This window comes from Danio aesculapii, chromosome 3 (assembly GCF_903798145.1).
Source record: "Danio aesculapii chromosome 3, fDanAes4.1, whole genome shotgun sequence".
NCBI classification, from domain to species: Eukaryota; Metazoa; Chordata; class Actinopteri; order Cypriniformes; family Danionidae; genus Danio; species Danio aesculapii.
Genome location: NC_079437.1, coordinates 43,650,275 through 43,667,591, shown reverse-complemented (window position 1 = coordinate 43,667,591; position 17,317 = coordinate 43,650,275). Strand labels below are relative to the sequence as shown.

At 37.9% G+C, this 17,317-nt stretch overlaps 1 protein-coding gene across 1 annotated transcript; it reads left to right on the top strand.

Annotated features, from left to right (window-relative positions):
* The first annotated feature begins 291 nt into the window (after positions 1-291).
* mpg (N-methylpurine DNA glycosylase) lies at positions 292-16,818 on the top strand. The gene is made up of 3 exons (XM_056454065.1): positions 292-859; positions 8,858-9,062; positions 15,702-16,818. The coding sequence occupies exons 1-3, from the start codon at positions 623-625 to the stop codon at positions 16,109-16,111; spliced, it is 852 nt and encodes a 283-aa protein (XP_056310040.1). The 5' UTR covers positions 292-622; the 3' UTR covers positions 16,112-16,818.
* Positions 16,819-17,317: the final 499 nt, after the last annotated feature.

Here is a 17,317-nt window from a genome sequence, read left to right as displayed (position 1 = left end):
GTATGGATGTTTCCCAGTACTGGGTTGCAGCTGGAAGGGCATCTGTTGTGTAAAACATGTGCTGGATAAGATGGCGGTTCATTCCGCTGTGGCAACCACTAATGAATAAAGGGACTGAGCCGAAGGAAAATGAATGAATGAAAAGAAAGAAACTCAAAAACGTTTGATACAAGTAAAGGATAAGTAAATAATCATTTAATTGTCCTATAACTCTCATCTCACACGCACGCGTCACTGGCCCTTTAAGAAAGTGTCCCAGAGTACCTTGCGTTTGCTAAACGTAAACAAACCCGCGTTACCGAAAGTAAATGGATTGACTAAAGCTTCTGCTACTCGTTATTCATCAGCATACATCCACTAAGCACAAGAGACAGCAGTACGACACGCTTTTAAGTTTTTTTCTTAGTCATAAACTGCACATGATGCAGCACTTAGCTAATTTAAATATTTAATGTTAGCTATAAAAGCGACATGACACATAGACGTGATCAAACAGCCTTAATATTAAGTCGTGCTCTTTGAATTGGTTTCATTGAGTGTTTAAAACATCTTGTACTGTAAGTTACACGTGCAGATTCAAAGTATAGCGTTTGGCAAAGTGTAAATATACTGTAAATTTATAATGACAACACGGAAGAGAAATAAACCATCATTACCTGAGTCAGATTCTGATGAGACTGAATGTGAAGCTGCCAAGAGACTCGTGCAGTGTCGGTCTGACATGAACACTGTGGGTCATAATGATCATCTTCTTCATCATCACCTCAGCCCTTATTTCTCGATGAGAGACTCTGTCAGACTGACGTACAGCTTCTTCAATCAGCCCTGCGTCGAGCTGGCCAAGGATTTTCTCGGCAAGGTAAGGTGATGAACCTAATTTTATGAAATCATTTTATTCCCCTACAAGAATGAACCATATTATAGTTAAATGGTTTTAACCATGTTTAATTCCTGCAGTGATCACCTTTTGTATAACCACATTTACTACAGCTTAGTTAAAGTATAGCAAAACCAAGGTGGATTTGTGGTTAACTTGGTTTCATTTTTATATGGATTTATTGTTATTTGAAGTAAAACCATGGAACATTTACGTAAAAAATACACTCACCGGCCAGTTTATTAGGTACACCTTACTAGTTTCGGGTTGAACTGCAGCCGATTGTCTTGACCTATGCTGCGTCCCAATTCGCATACTACTACACCCTGTATTTTTTTAACTACATATTTGTACATACTACTACAGTATGTACTTTTTTTTGAATGAGTGTGTAACAGAAAAGTATGCACGCTTTTGGGACATACTACTTCCTCATTAACAGATCGTTGTGTTGCTTAGTTACGAGCCCTGTCAATCATCCACATATCATCCACATTTCATTCATATTTAATTCCCTACCTTATTGGAGAAGCAGCAGCAGCAGCAGGTTAATCACCCATTCACGAGTCTTTCATGCAGAGAAATCTCCTCAGGTGTTTGGATAATTCTGCATTCAGACGTTAATGTCCAAACACGTCTTTATAAAAGTTCAGTATTGCTGTTGCAGATGAAAAATAACACAGAAAACGCGATTAAAACATGTTCCAGTGGGCTAGATATTAAATAACAGTCATACAAACATCTTTACCGAAGCCTCTCTACTCTCGCGCATCCATCATGTTTGTAGTTTACACTTTTTACCCCCGTGTTTGTAGTTCTAAATCGAATTCACGTCCTACCCGCAATGTATTGTGGGCAATATCAGCGGTTAGAGTATGGATTTTATACTGTCATTGGTATGGACGCTGATTAGTGCCCTACAAACCTCTCATACACACGCACGCACGCACACAAATATATATTTGCTGTTGACATGACGTTGCATTTTCACTGTATTTCACAAGTATTGTCATCTTTTAAAGCCAAGTAAATGCTTAAACATTTTATATGAATGACTTTCATATAAAATAAATGGCACTATATACAGTAAGTCTCCAACAATGAAGATAAATCCCTCTCGTGCCCCCTCAGTTGTTTTTCTTAATTTTTGATATGACACATCATAGGACATATTTAAGGTACAGTTTAGTAAAATGCTTTACATAAACAGAAAAAAGAGATACGTAGAAGAAAATAAAACAAATAATAAAAATGGTTAAAAACATTAAAATGTGTTAAAACCAAGTGGCAACCTCCCGCTCTCCCTCGGGAAGCCGATACGGAAGTAACTGAAACTGCAATTCATCGACTTTCCTTTAGGGGCTGGCTCCAGGGAATCCAGATGTTCTCTGACTGCAATGGGAAATTGGCCAATTTTACAGCTGATAAAAACATGCTTACAGCCTGGTACAAAAGATGGTTTTGGTTCATATAGTTAATATTACCCTTCATGACAACTGCGAGAGGGTGAATTTTTTTATAAGTCATCCTTTATATTAAGTTTTATTAAGTTTGCATAATTAAGGGCGTGGCCACTTGAGTGACAGTTAGGTCTTGCTGCTTGCTATCTCGTCACCTCAGCTGATTCTGGCTGATTAGCCACTGAACTCGGCATATACATCATATTTTTGTGTTGTTTTATGTGGCTTTACACAGTCAGTTGCTTTTTGTATTATTTCATACAACTATTAGATGATATGGCATGCTGTGTGCACTTAATTGTGCTCACAAACCATTCACGTGGCCTCCATTTCCCAGGTGAGTGAAATTATATACTTATATACCATCTCTATAAATGTATTTGTTTTATTTAAGATAATTGATCATTTATCATTTTCTTTAGAACTTGAATGCACTCCAGAATCTGACAGATTGATTAGCTGTAGGCTATAAAACAGTTATCTGAAACATTGTCATACAGTTTTATGCCTGGATTTCATAAATAGCCTTCTATTTACTAACACAGACTGCATTTGAAGTATTTGGAAGTAATTTGCGTTTTCCTCCTGTAGAAAAACATCATAAGAACAATGCTTAGTGGCTCAATGTGTTACAACAGTGTTTTTAAAAGTCTAAACACTTTATTGATATAGTGTACAACCAAGCACATGTGGTCAGAACACAATTGAGTCGCAGGTAATGAAGTATTAAGTGTTTCTCCCAAAGAAAAGACCGTCTCAGCCATAGACTGTAAAATATATGGACGTAGCATCCGTGACGTCACCCATAGGTTTCTGAAGAGCGCAAATGAAGCTAAAAGTAAAACAAAAAACAAAAAAAAACAAAAAAAAACAAAAATGAAGCTAAAAGTAGGCGCGGCCAACCATCGACATTTTGTTCGCGCGTCATCGCACCCACGGCGGGATACCAAACAAGGGCAAAAAGGCGGAGAGTGAGCGGAGCTACAGACACGTGCTGTCATTTTGCTTGGACCTGGCAGACAGACTTTACTTTGGGAGAAACGCTTAATACTTTATTACCTGCGACTCGTTTGGGTTCTGACCACATGTGCTTGGTTGTACACTATATCAATAAAGTGTTTAGACTTTTAAAAACACTGTAGTAATACATTGAGCCACTAAGCAGTGTTCTTATGACATTTTTCAACAGGAGGAAAACCCGAATTACTTCCAAACACTTCAATTAATATCTGTGTTAGTAAATGCAAGACTATTGATGAAATCCAGGCATAACACTGTATGACAACGCTTCATATGACTGTTTTATAGCCTACAGCTAATCAATCTGTCACATTCTGGAGGGTATTACATCTCTAAAGAACATTATAAATGATAAATGATCTTAAATAATACACACACATTTATAGAGATGGTATACAAGTATATAACTTTACTCACCAGGGAAACGGGGGCCACGTGAATGGTTTGTGAGCTCAATTACGTGCACACAGCATACCACATCATCTGATAATTGTAGGAAATAATCCCAAAAGACAATTGACTGTGTAAAGAAACATTAACCAACACAAAAATGCGATGTATATGCCGAGTTTATCGGCTAATTAGCCGTAATCAGCTCAGGTGACGAGACAGCGAGCAGCGTGACCTAGCTGTCACTCAAGTGGCCACGCCCTTAATTATGCAGACTTAATATAACTTAATAAAACGAAACGGATGAGTTATAAAAAAATTCACCCCCCTCACATTTGTCATGAAGGTTTATCATGGCTAAATGCACCAAAGCCATCATTTGTACCAGGCTGTAAGCATGTTTTTATCAGCTGTAAAAATGGCCAATTTCCCATTGCAGTCAGAAATGACCTGGACTTCCTGGAGCCAGCCCCCCAAGGCGAGTCGATGAATTGCAGTTTTAGTTACTTCCGTATTGGCTTCCCGAGGGAGAGCGGGAGGTTGCCCCTTGGTCTTAGCAAAATGCTTTTCGGCATCTGTAGCTCCACTGACGTTCCGCCTCTTTGCCCTCATTTAGTCACCCCCTTGGTGGATGCGATGACGCTTGAACAAAATGGCGATGGTTGGCCACGCCTACTTGAAGCCTCATTTGCGCTCTTCAGAAACCTATGGGTGACGTCACGGACTCTACGTCCATATCTTTTGCAGTCTATGGTTAAAGCAGGTTATAAAAGAATCAAGTCACTATGAAAATAAAGACATAATAATGCGATCTGTCAGACGCAGCACAGTGCTCATTCAGTAAAGGCCCAGCTTAACAGATGTGTTTTCAGTCTTGATTTGAATGTGCCTAATGTTGGAGCACATCTAATCATTTCTGGTAGCTGATTCCAGCAACCGGGGCGCAGGGGTGTAATCTGTTAGGTTTGTATTCAGTTATATTCAATTTTGCTGTGGATAAATTCCTTGCTCTGTTAAACATCATTCACAGGAGGCCTAATAATTTTGACTTCAGCTGAATAGACCATATAAATTATATTATATTCACATATAGATAGATCCTTCTCCTGTCAATCGAGACCAAAAACACCCCAAAGCCTAAAAACACTAACAACAGGAACTGTGTTGAAATCATGAAGTGACGCCCAGAAATGAGTAACAGTCCGAGCAAACACTCATTACTCCTTGGCCAGAAACTCATTTCTGACTCCATGGAAGAAAATGTTTCTGCAAAGCCACAAAATTGCGCCAGAGCCTAGTGAAGTGACGGATTTAAGTGTAAATGTGAAGATGTAAAGTTGTGAATGGCTGTCCCTTATGAGTGCGAACACATTTGAAAGACGGAGTTAAAGGAAGGAAAGAAGTCTTTGAGTCCAGGGCACAGAATAGACCTGAACGGACACACAGGGGCCTAATTTGCATTTTAATGAGGTTTAAAATGGAACGAAGGCTGCAGAAATCCCACAGAATTAGCCACACGGCTCTGTGAGAGTTTCAGTTTCGGGTTCAGTTATAACCAGCACAAAAAAGCATAGTCTTGTTTGTTTCTAGTGTGCTGTGGTGTAAATATAAAGTGTTTAATGAGACGCATGTTTAAGGGCATCCGGTGTGAGCAGTGATAGTTTGCTTAGCATGACCGAGCACTGTTTAGCTTGACAATGTGCAGCTGGTGAGGATAAGGTGTATGGCAAGCTATTTTTACATTTATCACCAATCCTTGATATTTACAGTTTCATTTTGTGACTAAAACCATAATTCTTTTGATATAAAGAAATGTCTTATTGATTATTACATATTTTATGGCAAGCTTTTTGGACTTTTAATTCACAAGATGCTGGATATGAATTCTTAAAGGGATAGTTCACCCAAAAATGAAAATATACTCACCAATTACTCACCCTAAATTCATTCAATTCTATTCAAGTGTATTTGTATTGCGCTTTTTACAAGAATTGTTGTTTCAAAGCAGCTTTACAAAAGGTGCACATTACTGCAGTACAATTAAAATAAGAATCAAATATAAGTTATTACACTACCTGACACCGGTCTTGTTCTTGATCCCATTTGTAAGAGCAACAACTAATAACTTGACTTCTAGACGATCATTAGGTAAAGTGGCAGAAGGTAGATTTTTCCGATGAATCATCTGTTGAACTGCATCCCAACCATCACGAACACTGCAGAAGATCTATTGGAACCCGCATGGACCCAATATTCTCACAGAAATCAGTCAAGTTTGATGAAGGAAAAATCATGGTTTGGGGTTACATTCAGTATGGGGCGTGCGAGAGATCTGCAGAGTGGATGGCAACATCAACAGCCTGAAGCCTGGTTTATTTTATTTTAGATTAGATTCAACTTTATTGTCATTACACATGTACAAGTACAAGGCAACGAAATGCAGTTTAGGTCTAACCAGCAGTGCAATAGCAGCAAGTGCAGGATACAGGTATAAGTTATAAAGTGCAGTTATAGAAAAACTATGGTAATATTTACAGATGGATGTACTATAAACATTATATACAGGTTGTATTAGCTATGAACAGAGATTTACAACAAATGAATATATGTACATATTATACTTCTGCGTTGAGGGATGGCTTGACCCACGGCGCATGCCTTGCATGTTGCTCTGCATTTATACTTCTGCCTGCTGTTGTGTTGCTCTGCATTAACACTTCCAAAACGCTAGCTGGCAGGTTTTTATGTTCCTCTGTGTTGAGTTTCTTTGCTGGTGTTTTGTTTTTTCCGAATGCTACTTTAATGTACAAGTGGCTCAAACTTGCTCATTCAGAGGCGGAAAACGGAGGACGTGCAACAACTTTAATCATAAGGTAAACACAAAACAAAACTTTCCATCTGGAGCTCCTTCACGGGACTTGACACTTGTAGATACTCGTCAGCGATACCAAGCTGACTAATCACAGAGCTTGTCCTACTGTTGTTGCGTCATTAAATTTTTTTGAGAGGTTCGTGTCAGCTTCGGCCACGGCAAGGGCTGTGCGACCATGCAAAGGCTGGGCCTGAGTATACGTGTGTGCTTGACGCAGAAGTATAAATCAGCCTCGAGGAATCAAGACATTTGTGCTGCCCATTACATTACAAACCACAGGAGAGGGCAAATTCTTCAGCAGGATAGTACTCCTCATACTTCAGCCTCCACATCAAAGTTCCTAAAAGCAAAGAAGGTCAAGGTGCTCCAGGATTGGCCAACCCAGTCATCATATATGAACATTATTGAGCATGTCTGGGGTAAGATGAATGAGGAGGCATTGAAGATGAATAGAAAATGGCAACTGAACCAGCCAGCACTCGAATTAGAGACCTTCTTGCTGTGAGGCAACAGTGCTAACCACTGAGCCATCCTGTCACCCCTGGTTTTCGAACATTTTTGCAAAAAAACATATATTTTTTTATTTAGCAGAAGAAACTCAAACAAGTTTGTGATAAGTACAGGGTGAGTAAATAATCCCAGATTTTCAGTTTTGTGTGAACTATCCCTTAAATATCAACAGTTCTGTTTTCACTAATTGAAATGCAATTTTTTTTAAAATAGTGACATCATCATCAGTAAATATTACTCAAAGTATGAGTACAAAGTAGCCCTTTTAAAAGTACTCAAGAGTAGTGAGTATTACGCTGGGAAAGGCTGATGTGATTACATGTAATTTGTGCGTGTGTGTGTGAAAACGTAACATTCTGTAGTGCATTTAGTTATTGTTTAGCCCCATTTCAGGCATTATAAAGTCGACAGCCATCATCTCGTCAGAGACATGCAGTCCAAACAATTTCTGGGTCATTAAGTGTAAAGGATCTTCTTGGACACTTTGAATGCCTCCAAACAGTTTTCTGCATGTCTTAAGGTAGTTCAGTATGATGCGATTTACTTTCTATGTGGGATTTGATTGGACTCGCAGGACTAATTTTTCTAATCCACTTAGACAGGAAATAATAAAGTAGTGACTGCAGGTTGAAGGAAAATAAGGGAGTAAAAGTACAGATACAGCACTAAAAATGTACTCAAGGGAAAGTAAAAGTACACATTTTTAAAACTACTTAGTAAATTACAATTCCTGAGAAAAACTACTCAATTACAGTAATTGGAGTATTTTACACCACTGTAGATGAGTAAATGATGGCGCAAGTTTCATTTTTGGGTGAACTATCCCTTTAAATGTGACTACCCAGACTCAGCTGTGATTTCTTTCTAATAAAAAACATTTTTATATCACCCTAGTGCTAATTTCTATTCTTGATATCAACAATTTAACTGCTATTAATAAACATTTTTGATGTCGGTGATATTTCAACTATATGATTTAAATTCATGAATAACACGAATGTGATTTTTTTTTCCAAGTAAAAAGCCATTTTAAATATCTGAAATGATTAATTATTAATAGAAATCATACATAAATACATTTGAAGAATAAGCATGTCAGCTAGTGAAAATGGTGAATGGCTGAATGTGAAACGGGCTTGCCATAGAAGGTGACACTTGTGGCTTTCACACTCTGCAGCACTTAAACATCGTTATGTTTGCTCCACCAAACTGCACAACTGACGTCTTTTAGCGCCATTTTAGCAACCTTTTATAGGATACATGAACCAAACAAACATGCCTTGGATGAGCACAGACCTGAGTGTTACTGTAAGACGGGAACAATTTGCATACTGTTCTTTAACGGGACATCAGTAATTGCTTCATGAATTTATTGGCTCCATTATCTTGTTCATTCAAGCTTGAATTCAGTTCAGCGTGTTGAAATGTTAAGCACCAAACTAGAGTCAAAGTCAAAGAGAAATATTAATAATAAACCCACAATGTGTGTTTTTATTAGGTTTGCAAACCTTTTCAATAAGTTTTTAGAAATGCTCAGGTATGCATTTTTCATCTATTTTGGGAGGTGTTGCAGGAATAAGGTACTATTATGGGGTACTATTTAAAAGCACTACTAAAATTTGCAATCTAATGTCTGTCAGATATAGTTCTTTGGCTCATTTGCGCCCCCTGTTGGAGGTGAGATTACTGTACAGATACATTCATTATTTTTTTGTGTGTGTGTTTTAGGTGTTGGTGAGGAAACTAGCTGATGGCACTGAGCTCAGAGGAAAGATTGTGGAAACCGAAGCATATTTGGGTGGCGAAGATAAGGCATCCCACTCAGCAGGAGGAAAACGCACAGAGAGGAACACAGCAATGTTCATGAAACCTGGCACCATCTATGTCTATCCCATCTATGGTATCTACCTCTGCATGAACGTCTCCAGCCAAGGTAATCCACCCTTATGTATATAACAAGTCTGACACCACACATCACTTTCTGGTGCAGCTTCAGATGCCGAAAGGGGAAAACAAATGTGAAAACAACACTTGACCACAAAACCAGTCTTAATGTGCATGGAAATAGTATTTGTGGAAATAGCCAAAATACACTGTATGAGGCAAAATGATCCATTTTTATTTTATGCCATGGATTATTTGAGTATTAAGTAAAGATTGCATCATCAAGACATTTTGATTTCCAACTTATAAACATATAAACTTATTTTTTGATAAGTAATGCATTAAAGGGGCAGTAGGTGATCTGCCTAAATGCTAACCGGTTAGCATAATATCTTTCAATTACAAACCCTCACCTCCCGTCCAAAGCCACACCTCCTGAAATCACGAACACGCTCACCTTAAAGATGACAGTAGACAACCCACTAGATCATGTCATTCGCATATATATATATATGAAATATTGCACATTATGCATGCAAGGATTGCTGGTCTCATTCTCTCACGCGTTTTGTCCTATAGCGACTAGTGTATGCTTAGTGGTTGGCTGGTGGCGTGCAGGAGTTGCACTTATTACTAAGCCATACTTACATGCTATTTCAGACAGAATGTTCAGAGTAACACGGTGAACACTATAGGGAACACGTCACTGGCTGTCATTGTTCAAAAATTAACCAATGTGAATATAAATCCAACTTCACCTCAGTAAAGCAAGCTAGGCGGAATAGCGCTATTTACTTAAGTTTTGTTGTTAAACTTAATATAAGTCTACATTATCGATGCTGTAAAACAGGGGTGTCAAATCCAAACAAGGGCCGCACTGAGTGTTGTGAATAAATTCAGGGGCCGTACATGCACATTTAAAAAAAAAATTATTGGAGAAAATAAAAGCGTATTAATTGTATAACATCTCTTACACTTTATTAAACCACATTTATTAAAATAGCAAGGTTTTATATTTAATTTTAATTTGGACCACATTTGTGTCACAGCAGCTTTTATCTCTATCAAAACATGAAATAAGGTCTCTAACGAAATAAGCATAAAACAGTACAGTAGGCTAGCATAGAACAGTAGTCTACTTTAAAAACAATTTCATTTTCATAAAAACTGATAATAAAGCAAAAAGCCAACAACTTATATACCACATTGTAACAAGCAACAGATGGCTTCTGATATTGTATCATTAAACCTATTCTATTAGCTTTAAAAAGGCAGCCTAATCATGAAATGATCCATGCCAACTGTCGATGCCTACAACTGAACTAAAAAATTAAAGCAATATATTTATTAGTGGGCTATTATAGATAAATGGTAGCCTACATAAAAAATAAATGGTAGGAAATTGTATTATTTCAATTATTTTGCTTCAAAGGACAATATATGAATAAATATTTTCCCACCTTGGTTGAAATTGTCAATAATCTCTGTCCACATTGTGCTAGTCTCCGAAATATTTTACCTTGTTAACATTTAGCGTAACGTTATGCTAACGTCTAAATTAGAGAGCAGGGTGAAGCGCAACAGCACCACCTGCGTCTTAAATATTGTAATGGTCACAGACCTAATATTTAAAGCGAGCACGGGCCACTTGAACTTCATTACCAAAACTTGTTGTCGGGCCTGATTAAATGTTTTGACGGGCCTCATTTGGCCTGCGGGCCTTGTAATTGACACAAGTGCTGTAAAAGGACCTTACTGAAACTGAAAATAGTCACTTCAATCTTTTGCCGGAAGATTTCAGTGGCTGAACAACACTTCTGTGCATATAACCCATTCATAACAACACAATCTATATCAGCTTTGCGTGACTGAAAGAGTTTTAAACAGAACATTACCTGTCTAAAAGAAATCCTTCAGCCATGGTGTCGTCTTTACTCCAGCGTGCAAAACTAACTCCATTATTGATTCAGGATTTTATAAGGTTTTGATTCAGCATGTTTTTACCGTTGTCACTTGTTTCCATGTGAATCCAGCGCTTGTGCATGCACACTGGCGGATTTGCGTGAACAGAGGTGCATAGTTGTTCAAATTTACATTTGTTGACAGATAGTTTACAGTTACTTATCAGAATGTACGACAAAATGTACGATGAAAACATCTGACCAACTTGCAACAGGTTAAAACATTTTGGTACTAAAATATGCTCACATTGTGCTGTAATACCCTATAGACCACGGGTGTCCAAACTCGGTCCTGGAGGGCCGGTGTCCTGCAGATTTTAGTTCCAACCCCAATTAAACACACCTGAATAAGCTAATCAAGCTCTTTCTAGGTGTTACAGCAGCTAAATGCCGAAGGCTTGGCATCTCAAAGCACGTTTTTACGCACACAAGCAATGTCCAGCCTTGCTCCTCTTCAAGTTTAAATTCACTTTATTTAGCTTAATGGAAATACATCCTTGGAATTATTAATGGTGAATCCCTTAGCGTGCTGAAAGGTCTGTGTGTTTGGTGTGGTAAAAACTGCATGTTCGCTTCCTCAAGTCTTCTTCTCTCATGCAAGAAACACTGACTTAAAAACCCTTTGTGCACATACTGCCCCAAGTGGTGACAGCCAAAAATACATTCACATCAACACAGGCTCCTACACTAGGTAGACTAGAAACTTCAGGGAGGCGTGTTGCAGGAAGTTGGAGCTTAACAATGCAGGACACCAGCCCTCCAGGACTGAGTTTGGACACTCCTGCTATAGACACTTTTAGAAAGTGAAGACGTGTTTCAACATTCATCAGCATCTTAAATCCTCAAAAAATTATGTTTAAAAAAAAATTCATGTACATTTATGAAGCTAAAACTAAATTGGCCGTATTGTATGTGTGTGAATGTGAGCGTATGGGTGTTTCCCAGTACTGGGTTGCAGCTGGAAGTGCATCTGCTGTGTAAAACATATGGTGGATAAGTTGGTGATTCATTCCACTGTGGTGAACCCCTGAAAAATAAAGGGACTAAGCTGAAGGAAAATGAATGAATGAATTTATAAAGCTATACTATTTGTATTATATCATCTTTGTGTCAAATTACACAAAAATTTGTTGAGAAAACCCAGAAATGTGAACATTTAAATCATGGTGGTAGTGTTTATATCCATTGCTGATGGTCAGACAGTGATTTACCTTTTATAAATCAATCAAATATTAGTGTCTAGAATGCAGCAAGTGCAGAGAGGTACTGCCATTCAAAGGCAAAGCACAGTAACTACACATTTAGATTGAGTTAAAGGGATAGTTCACCCAAAATTGAAAATTCGGTCATCATTTATTTACCCCTGATTGTCTTAGTGAAATGAAGGCTTGTATGGCTTGTAATTTTTTAACTTAATGAAAACAAAACAGAAGTAATGCTTTTTTTTTAAGGTACCATTGGGACTCCTCTATTTAATTTGGGTTTGTTAGCTCAGAATATTAAGTAGGGATGTCCAGATCTGATCACACAGTGTCAGAATGTTACCTCCCGATCAGGATTCCAATATTCTTATTATCTTTGACCACATCTTTATTTATGTGGTGGCACAAAGTTAGACCTATTTCTTGACTTCTCACAGAAACAGCAACATGCGGCATGACATCCCTTTGTTGCCGAGACGCTATTGGTTAAATGTTGTCTGGAGGTATTATAAAGTTGATGACGACAACATTGCTATAGCAAACTATGTCGATAGTGAGATATGTAAACTTGGGATTGCCTACCCGGTATTTTAAGTTGAGCTGCTATTTGTTTTCATATTAGATTTTCTTAAACCTACTAAAGTATAAAAGTGAAGACTTGATGTTATTTATTACTTGATTGTTCAAGCTACCTCACAGCAGTGCTCTGTTTGTTACCAGAGTTGTTGAATGTTAAAAAGGGTGAATTAAATAAAAAATAAGGAACATCCTGGACCTGTTTCTTTGCTCTTCTTTATTTTAATTTATGTATTATAGAAGTATCGGATCAGGTTCCGGTATTGGCAAAAAAAACCTGATCGGGACATCTCTAATATTAAGCCTACAGTCACAAATTTAGGGGTGAAATTAGACTACGATTTTAAATTTGACAATCAGATTACAGCGATAGTTAAATCTAGCTTTTTCATCTGAGACAACTTGCAAAAATAAAGCAATATATACCAAACCAACAGTTTGAGAAAGTAATCCATGCTTTTATCACCACTCGGTTAGATTACTGTAATGCACAGTATGTGGAGCTTAGCAGGTCAGCTATTGCTCGTTTGCAAATGGTGCAAAATGCTGCAGCACGCCTGTAACTGGTACTCGCAAACAGTGTTGGGGGTAATGCGTTATAAGTAATTCATTACATTTAAAAATAAGTAATATTATTTAAGTTACTTTTTACCTTGCTTAATTGGCTTTAAAAACATATTGCGGAATAAAAATTACCTTAAGTTGAATCACACACTCAATGAGAAAGCGTGCTGCGAGGAAACAGACAGTCGGCTCGTACTCATCATCATCATCAGGTTTCCTTTTTTACAGCAGATGAGTCAGTGTACTGTTCTACTGACTGAAGTATCTACTATCTGAAGATATGGATTTATTCCGAGTCAGAGGAATTATCCGGTATGTTAGTACTTACTGAAGACGCAAACCGTTTCACGACAACTGCGTTCAATTTAATTAACTGGTTCGACCGGTTCACTTAGAAGATCTAGTTGAAACAAACTATTTATTCGTGAATCACCCGTCATCACTACGGACAGTCAGAAACAATGGCAGACTGGAGACTTACATTTTTGCAATGGATACTTGTTATTTTGAACTCATCGAAGAAAAGATGTAGATTGTTGTTAAGTGTAGATTATGTGTAAGTAAAACTCTTGACAACTGCAAGAAACAGGACATCAAAAAAAAAAACACCCACCCACACCCCACCACAACAAATGATTGACATCACTTCACGTTCTCCAGGTGAAACAATTCATTCGGCTAAACTAAAGCAAAATGGCTATTCCTTTTATTGTTGAGGTGCAGCCACTGTCTAACGTTCCTGTAGAAGCGACTACGTTTAGTAACACAGTAAGATTTTTTTTCTCTTTTAGGAAATGATTTACACATTTGTTCAGGCCACGTGAAGAAATTTAGTCAATGTATAAAGTTTAAAGATTGATTTTGATTTGGGGATGTTTTATCATCTTAGTGTTCATTGTGTTATTAAACATTTTAAAGGTTTAAAATCTGTTTTTGCCTTAATAAATTATGTCAGTACCCTTAGACTTTATTGCAATCTTTATCTCAATGGACAGTGAATTTACTTGACTAATAACACAAAACGTACAAAAGTATTACAAACCACATTGCATGCTGTCATTAATCTGTATATACAGCGTGTATAGCTCTGGGCTCAGAATATTCTCAAAATATAATATTATCCTACTTTTTTTTTTTAAAAGGTAAATGAAGGTGTAGGTTATATAGGTGGCTTTTAAATGCAGAACTTCTCAATAAAAAAGGTGAAAAAAACACCTGCTGAAAGAGATCAAACCTCCAGGTAAGGAAAAGTAAAGCTAACTGAAAACTGAGTAAAGTTACTTAAGTAACTCAAAAGTAATATAACGACATTACTTTCCATAAAAAGTAACGCGCTTGGTTACTTTTTTTGGGCGACTAACTCAATATTGTAATGCACTACTTTCAAAAGTAACTCTCCCCAACACTGCTCGCAAATATGACTAAATTTCCCTCATGTTAGCTTCGCTTCATTGGTTGCCAGTTCATTTAGAATACAGTTTTTTAAATTTCTTTTAAAAATGGTTTTGCTCCACCTTATGTCTCTGAGCTGATACACCCCTATAAGTTCACTTGTTCACCTGATTGTGCCAAAAACAAAGCGTAAGCTTAGAGAGGATCGTGCTTTCGCTGTGGTAGGTCCAAGACTATGGAGAGTTGCCTCTGCCTATTAGACAGGACTCTTCAGTGTTCTCATAACTCTTAAAACTCATTTGTTTTCGTTGGCATTTTACTCCTGATCTTAATACCTGGTTATTTTAATTGATGTGCCTTTTAGGTAGTTTAGCTATATTTTATCTTGTATTTTATATACTATAGTGTTTATTTTGTTGTATATTTTCTGTACAGCCCTTTGGCTCACTTCTGTGTTTGTACAATTGCTCTAAAAATAAAGTTTTGACTTGTTCCAAACCAGTTTGAGTTTATTTATTCTGTCAAAAACACAATAAGATATTTTGTTTAATATTGTGGTAGCCATTGACCACCATAGTATTTATTTTTCCTACTATGGATGTCAATGGTTACCGGTTTCCAGCATTCTTCAAAATGTCTTCTCAAGAGACAAGAGTGAGTAAATGATGAAATGTTTGGGTGAACTATCACTTTGGAGCTTAAAATGGGTATCCTTGTTCAAAAATGTCACTAGAAGCTTGGACCCAGAGCCAGTTTTCCATACGTCACACAACTTAACAAGCTGGAAAACTGCAACCACAAGCTCCCTCACCGCCAGTTGTGCAAGAAAACAAGTGTTTTGTTTTGCTGCCGTTTCCAACTGCTTCTCATTATAGGTCAAACTGGCGCATTACATAAACCTAGAGAAAGGGTTGGAGCACATGTGCAGGAGCCAGCAGGAAGGAGACAGCGTGGAGCCTCGCTAACTGCTTTTCTATATGTGTGTGTGTTTAGGGGAAGGGGCGGCTGTGCTTCTTCGCTCGCTGGAGCCTCTGAGTGGTCAGGATGTCATGAGGGGCCTGCGAGCAGCCAAACGCAAGCCTGGAGCCAAAAGCCTTAAGGACAGAGAGCTCTGCAATGGCCCGTCCAAGTTATGCCAAGCTCTGGATATACAGCGCTGCTTCGACCGCAGGGATCTGGCAACCGATGCCGAGGTGTGGCTGGAGATGGACCCAGAAAAAGAGACCATCGTTGGCGCTGGAGAAGTGGTGATGGCGCCACGGATTGGAGTTGAGTCTCATGGAGAATGGGCAACCAAACTGCTGCGCTTCTACCTGAGGGGACACCCGTGTGTGAGTGTGTTGAACAAAGATGCAGAGCGGCGGATGGACTCGCAATCTGACACAGATCGGACAGTTTGCTGACAGGTCATCCTGGTGTTTGTTTGTTCTTAAGTTAAGCTTTTAACTCACTATTGTGTCAATCCAAACCCGTAAAACACAAAATGAGAAGTTTAGAAGAATGTCTAAGCTGCTCTTTTCTGTTTAAGTCTTTAATATTCAATCAAAATTTTGAGGTCTGTATGTGTTTCCTTGGTTGAAATCAGAAGGGTGTAATAACATTTAATGATATAAAAAAATTTTTTGGGAGAAACGAAAGTATCAAAAAGTAAATAAAATAATAAATACATGAAATTATTGTGTTTAAAACGCAAGCCTGGAGCCAAAAGCCTTAAGGACAGAAGGCTTTGCGTTGGCCCGTCGAAGTTATGCCAAGCTCTGGATATACAGCACTGCTTCAACCGCAGGGATCTGGCAACTGATGCCGAGGTGTGGCTGGAGATGGACCCAGAAAAAGAGACCATCGTTGGCGCTGGAGAAGTGGTGATGGCGCCACGGATTGGAGTTGAGGCTCATGGAGAATGGGCAACCAAACCACTGCGCTTCTACCTGAAAGGACACCCGTGTGTGTGAGTGTGTTGAACAAAGATGCAGATGGACTCGCAATCTGACACAGATCGGACAGTTTGCTAAAAGGTCTTCCTGATGTTTATTTGTTCTTAAATTAAGCTTTTAACTCACTATTGTGTCATTCCAAACCCGTAGAACACAAAATCAGACGTTTAGAAGAATGTCTAAGCTGCTCCTTTCTATTTAATTAAGTCTTTAATATTCAGTCAAAATGTTGAGGTCAGTATTTGTTTCCTGGGGTAAAATCAGAAAGGTGTAATAACTTTTTAATGATATAAAAACTTTTTTTAGGACAAACAAAAGTCTCAAAAAGAAATAATAATAATAAAAACATCTAATTATTTAGTTTAAAACAACAACAAAAAAAGAATAATTATGCAAAAGTTTAATACAGTCTATACAATATTTAATATTTTGGGGTCAGTAATATTACTTCTTCTAAATTCACAAAGCTTATAGGTCGCCTAAAAATAAAAGATATTGGTGCGAATTTATTCACCCACAGGACATTCAATTCGCAGATGACACTCCCTTCAGTACAACTTTAAAGGAAATGTTTTAGCTGAAACCACGGTGCTCGGTGATTTCAAACTGCAAGCTGATGGCAACTGGCACATTTGGAGTCATACAAAAACCATATACATTCAAAATTAAAGTTAA

Excerpts from the sequence above, each read along its gene's own strand:
- mpg (XM_056454065.1), top strand. The coding sequence starts at position 623 with ATGACAACACGGAAGAGAAATAAACCATCATTACCTGAGTCAGATTCT. Across the intron at positions 860-8,857 it reads CCAAGGATTTTCTCGGCAAG|GTGTTGGTGAGGAAACTAGC; the intron begins GTAAGGTGATGA and ends TGTGTGTTTTAG. Across the intron at positions 9,063-15,701 it reads CATGAACGTCTCCAGCCAAG|GGGAAGGGGCGGCTGTGCTT; the intron begins GTAATCCACCCT and ends GTGTGTGTTTAG.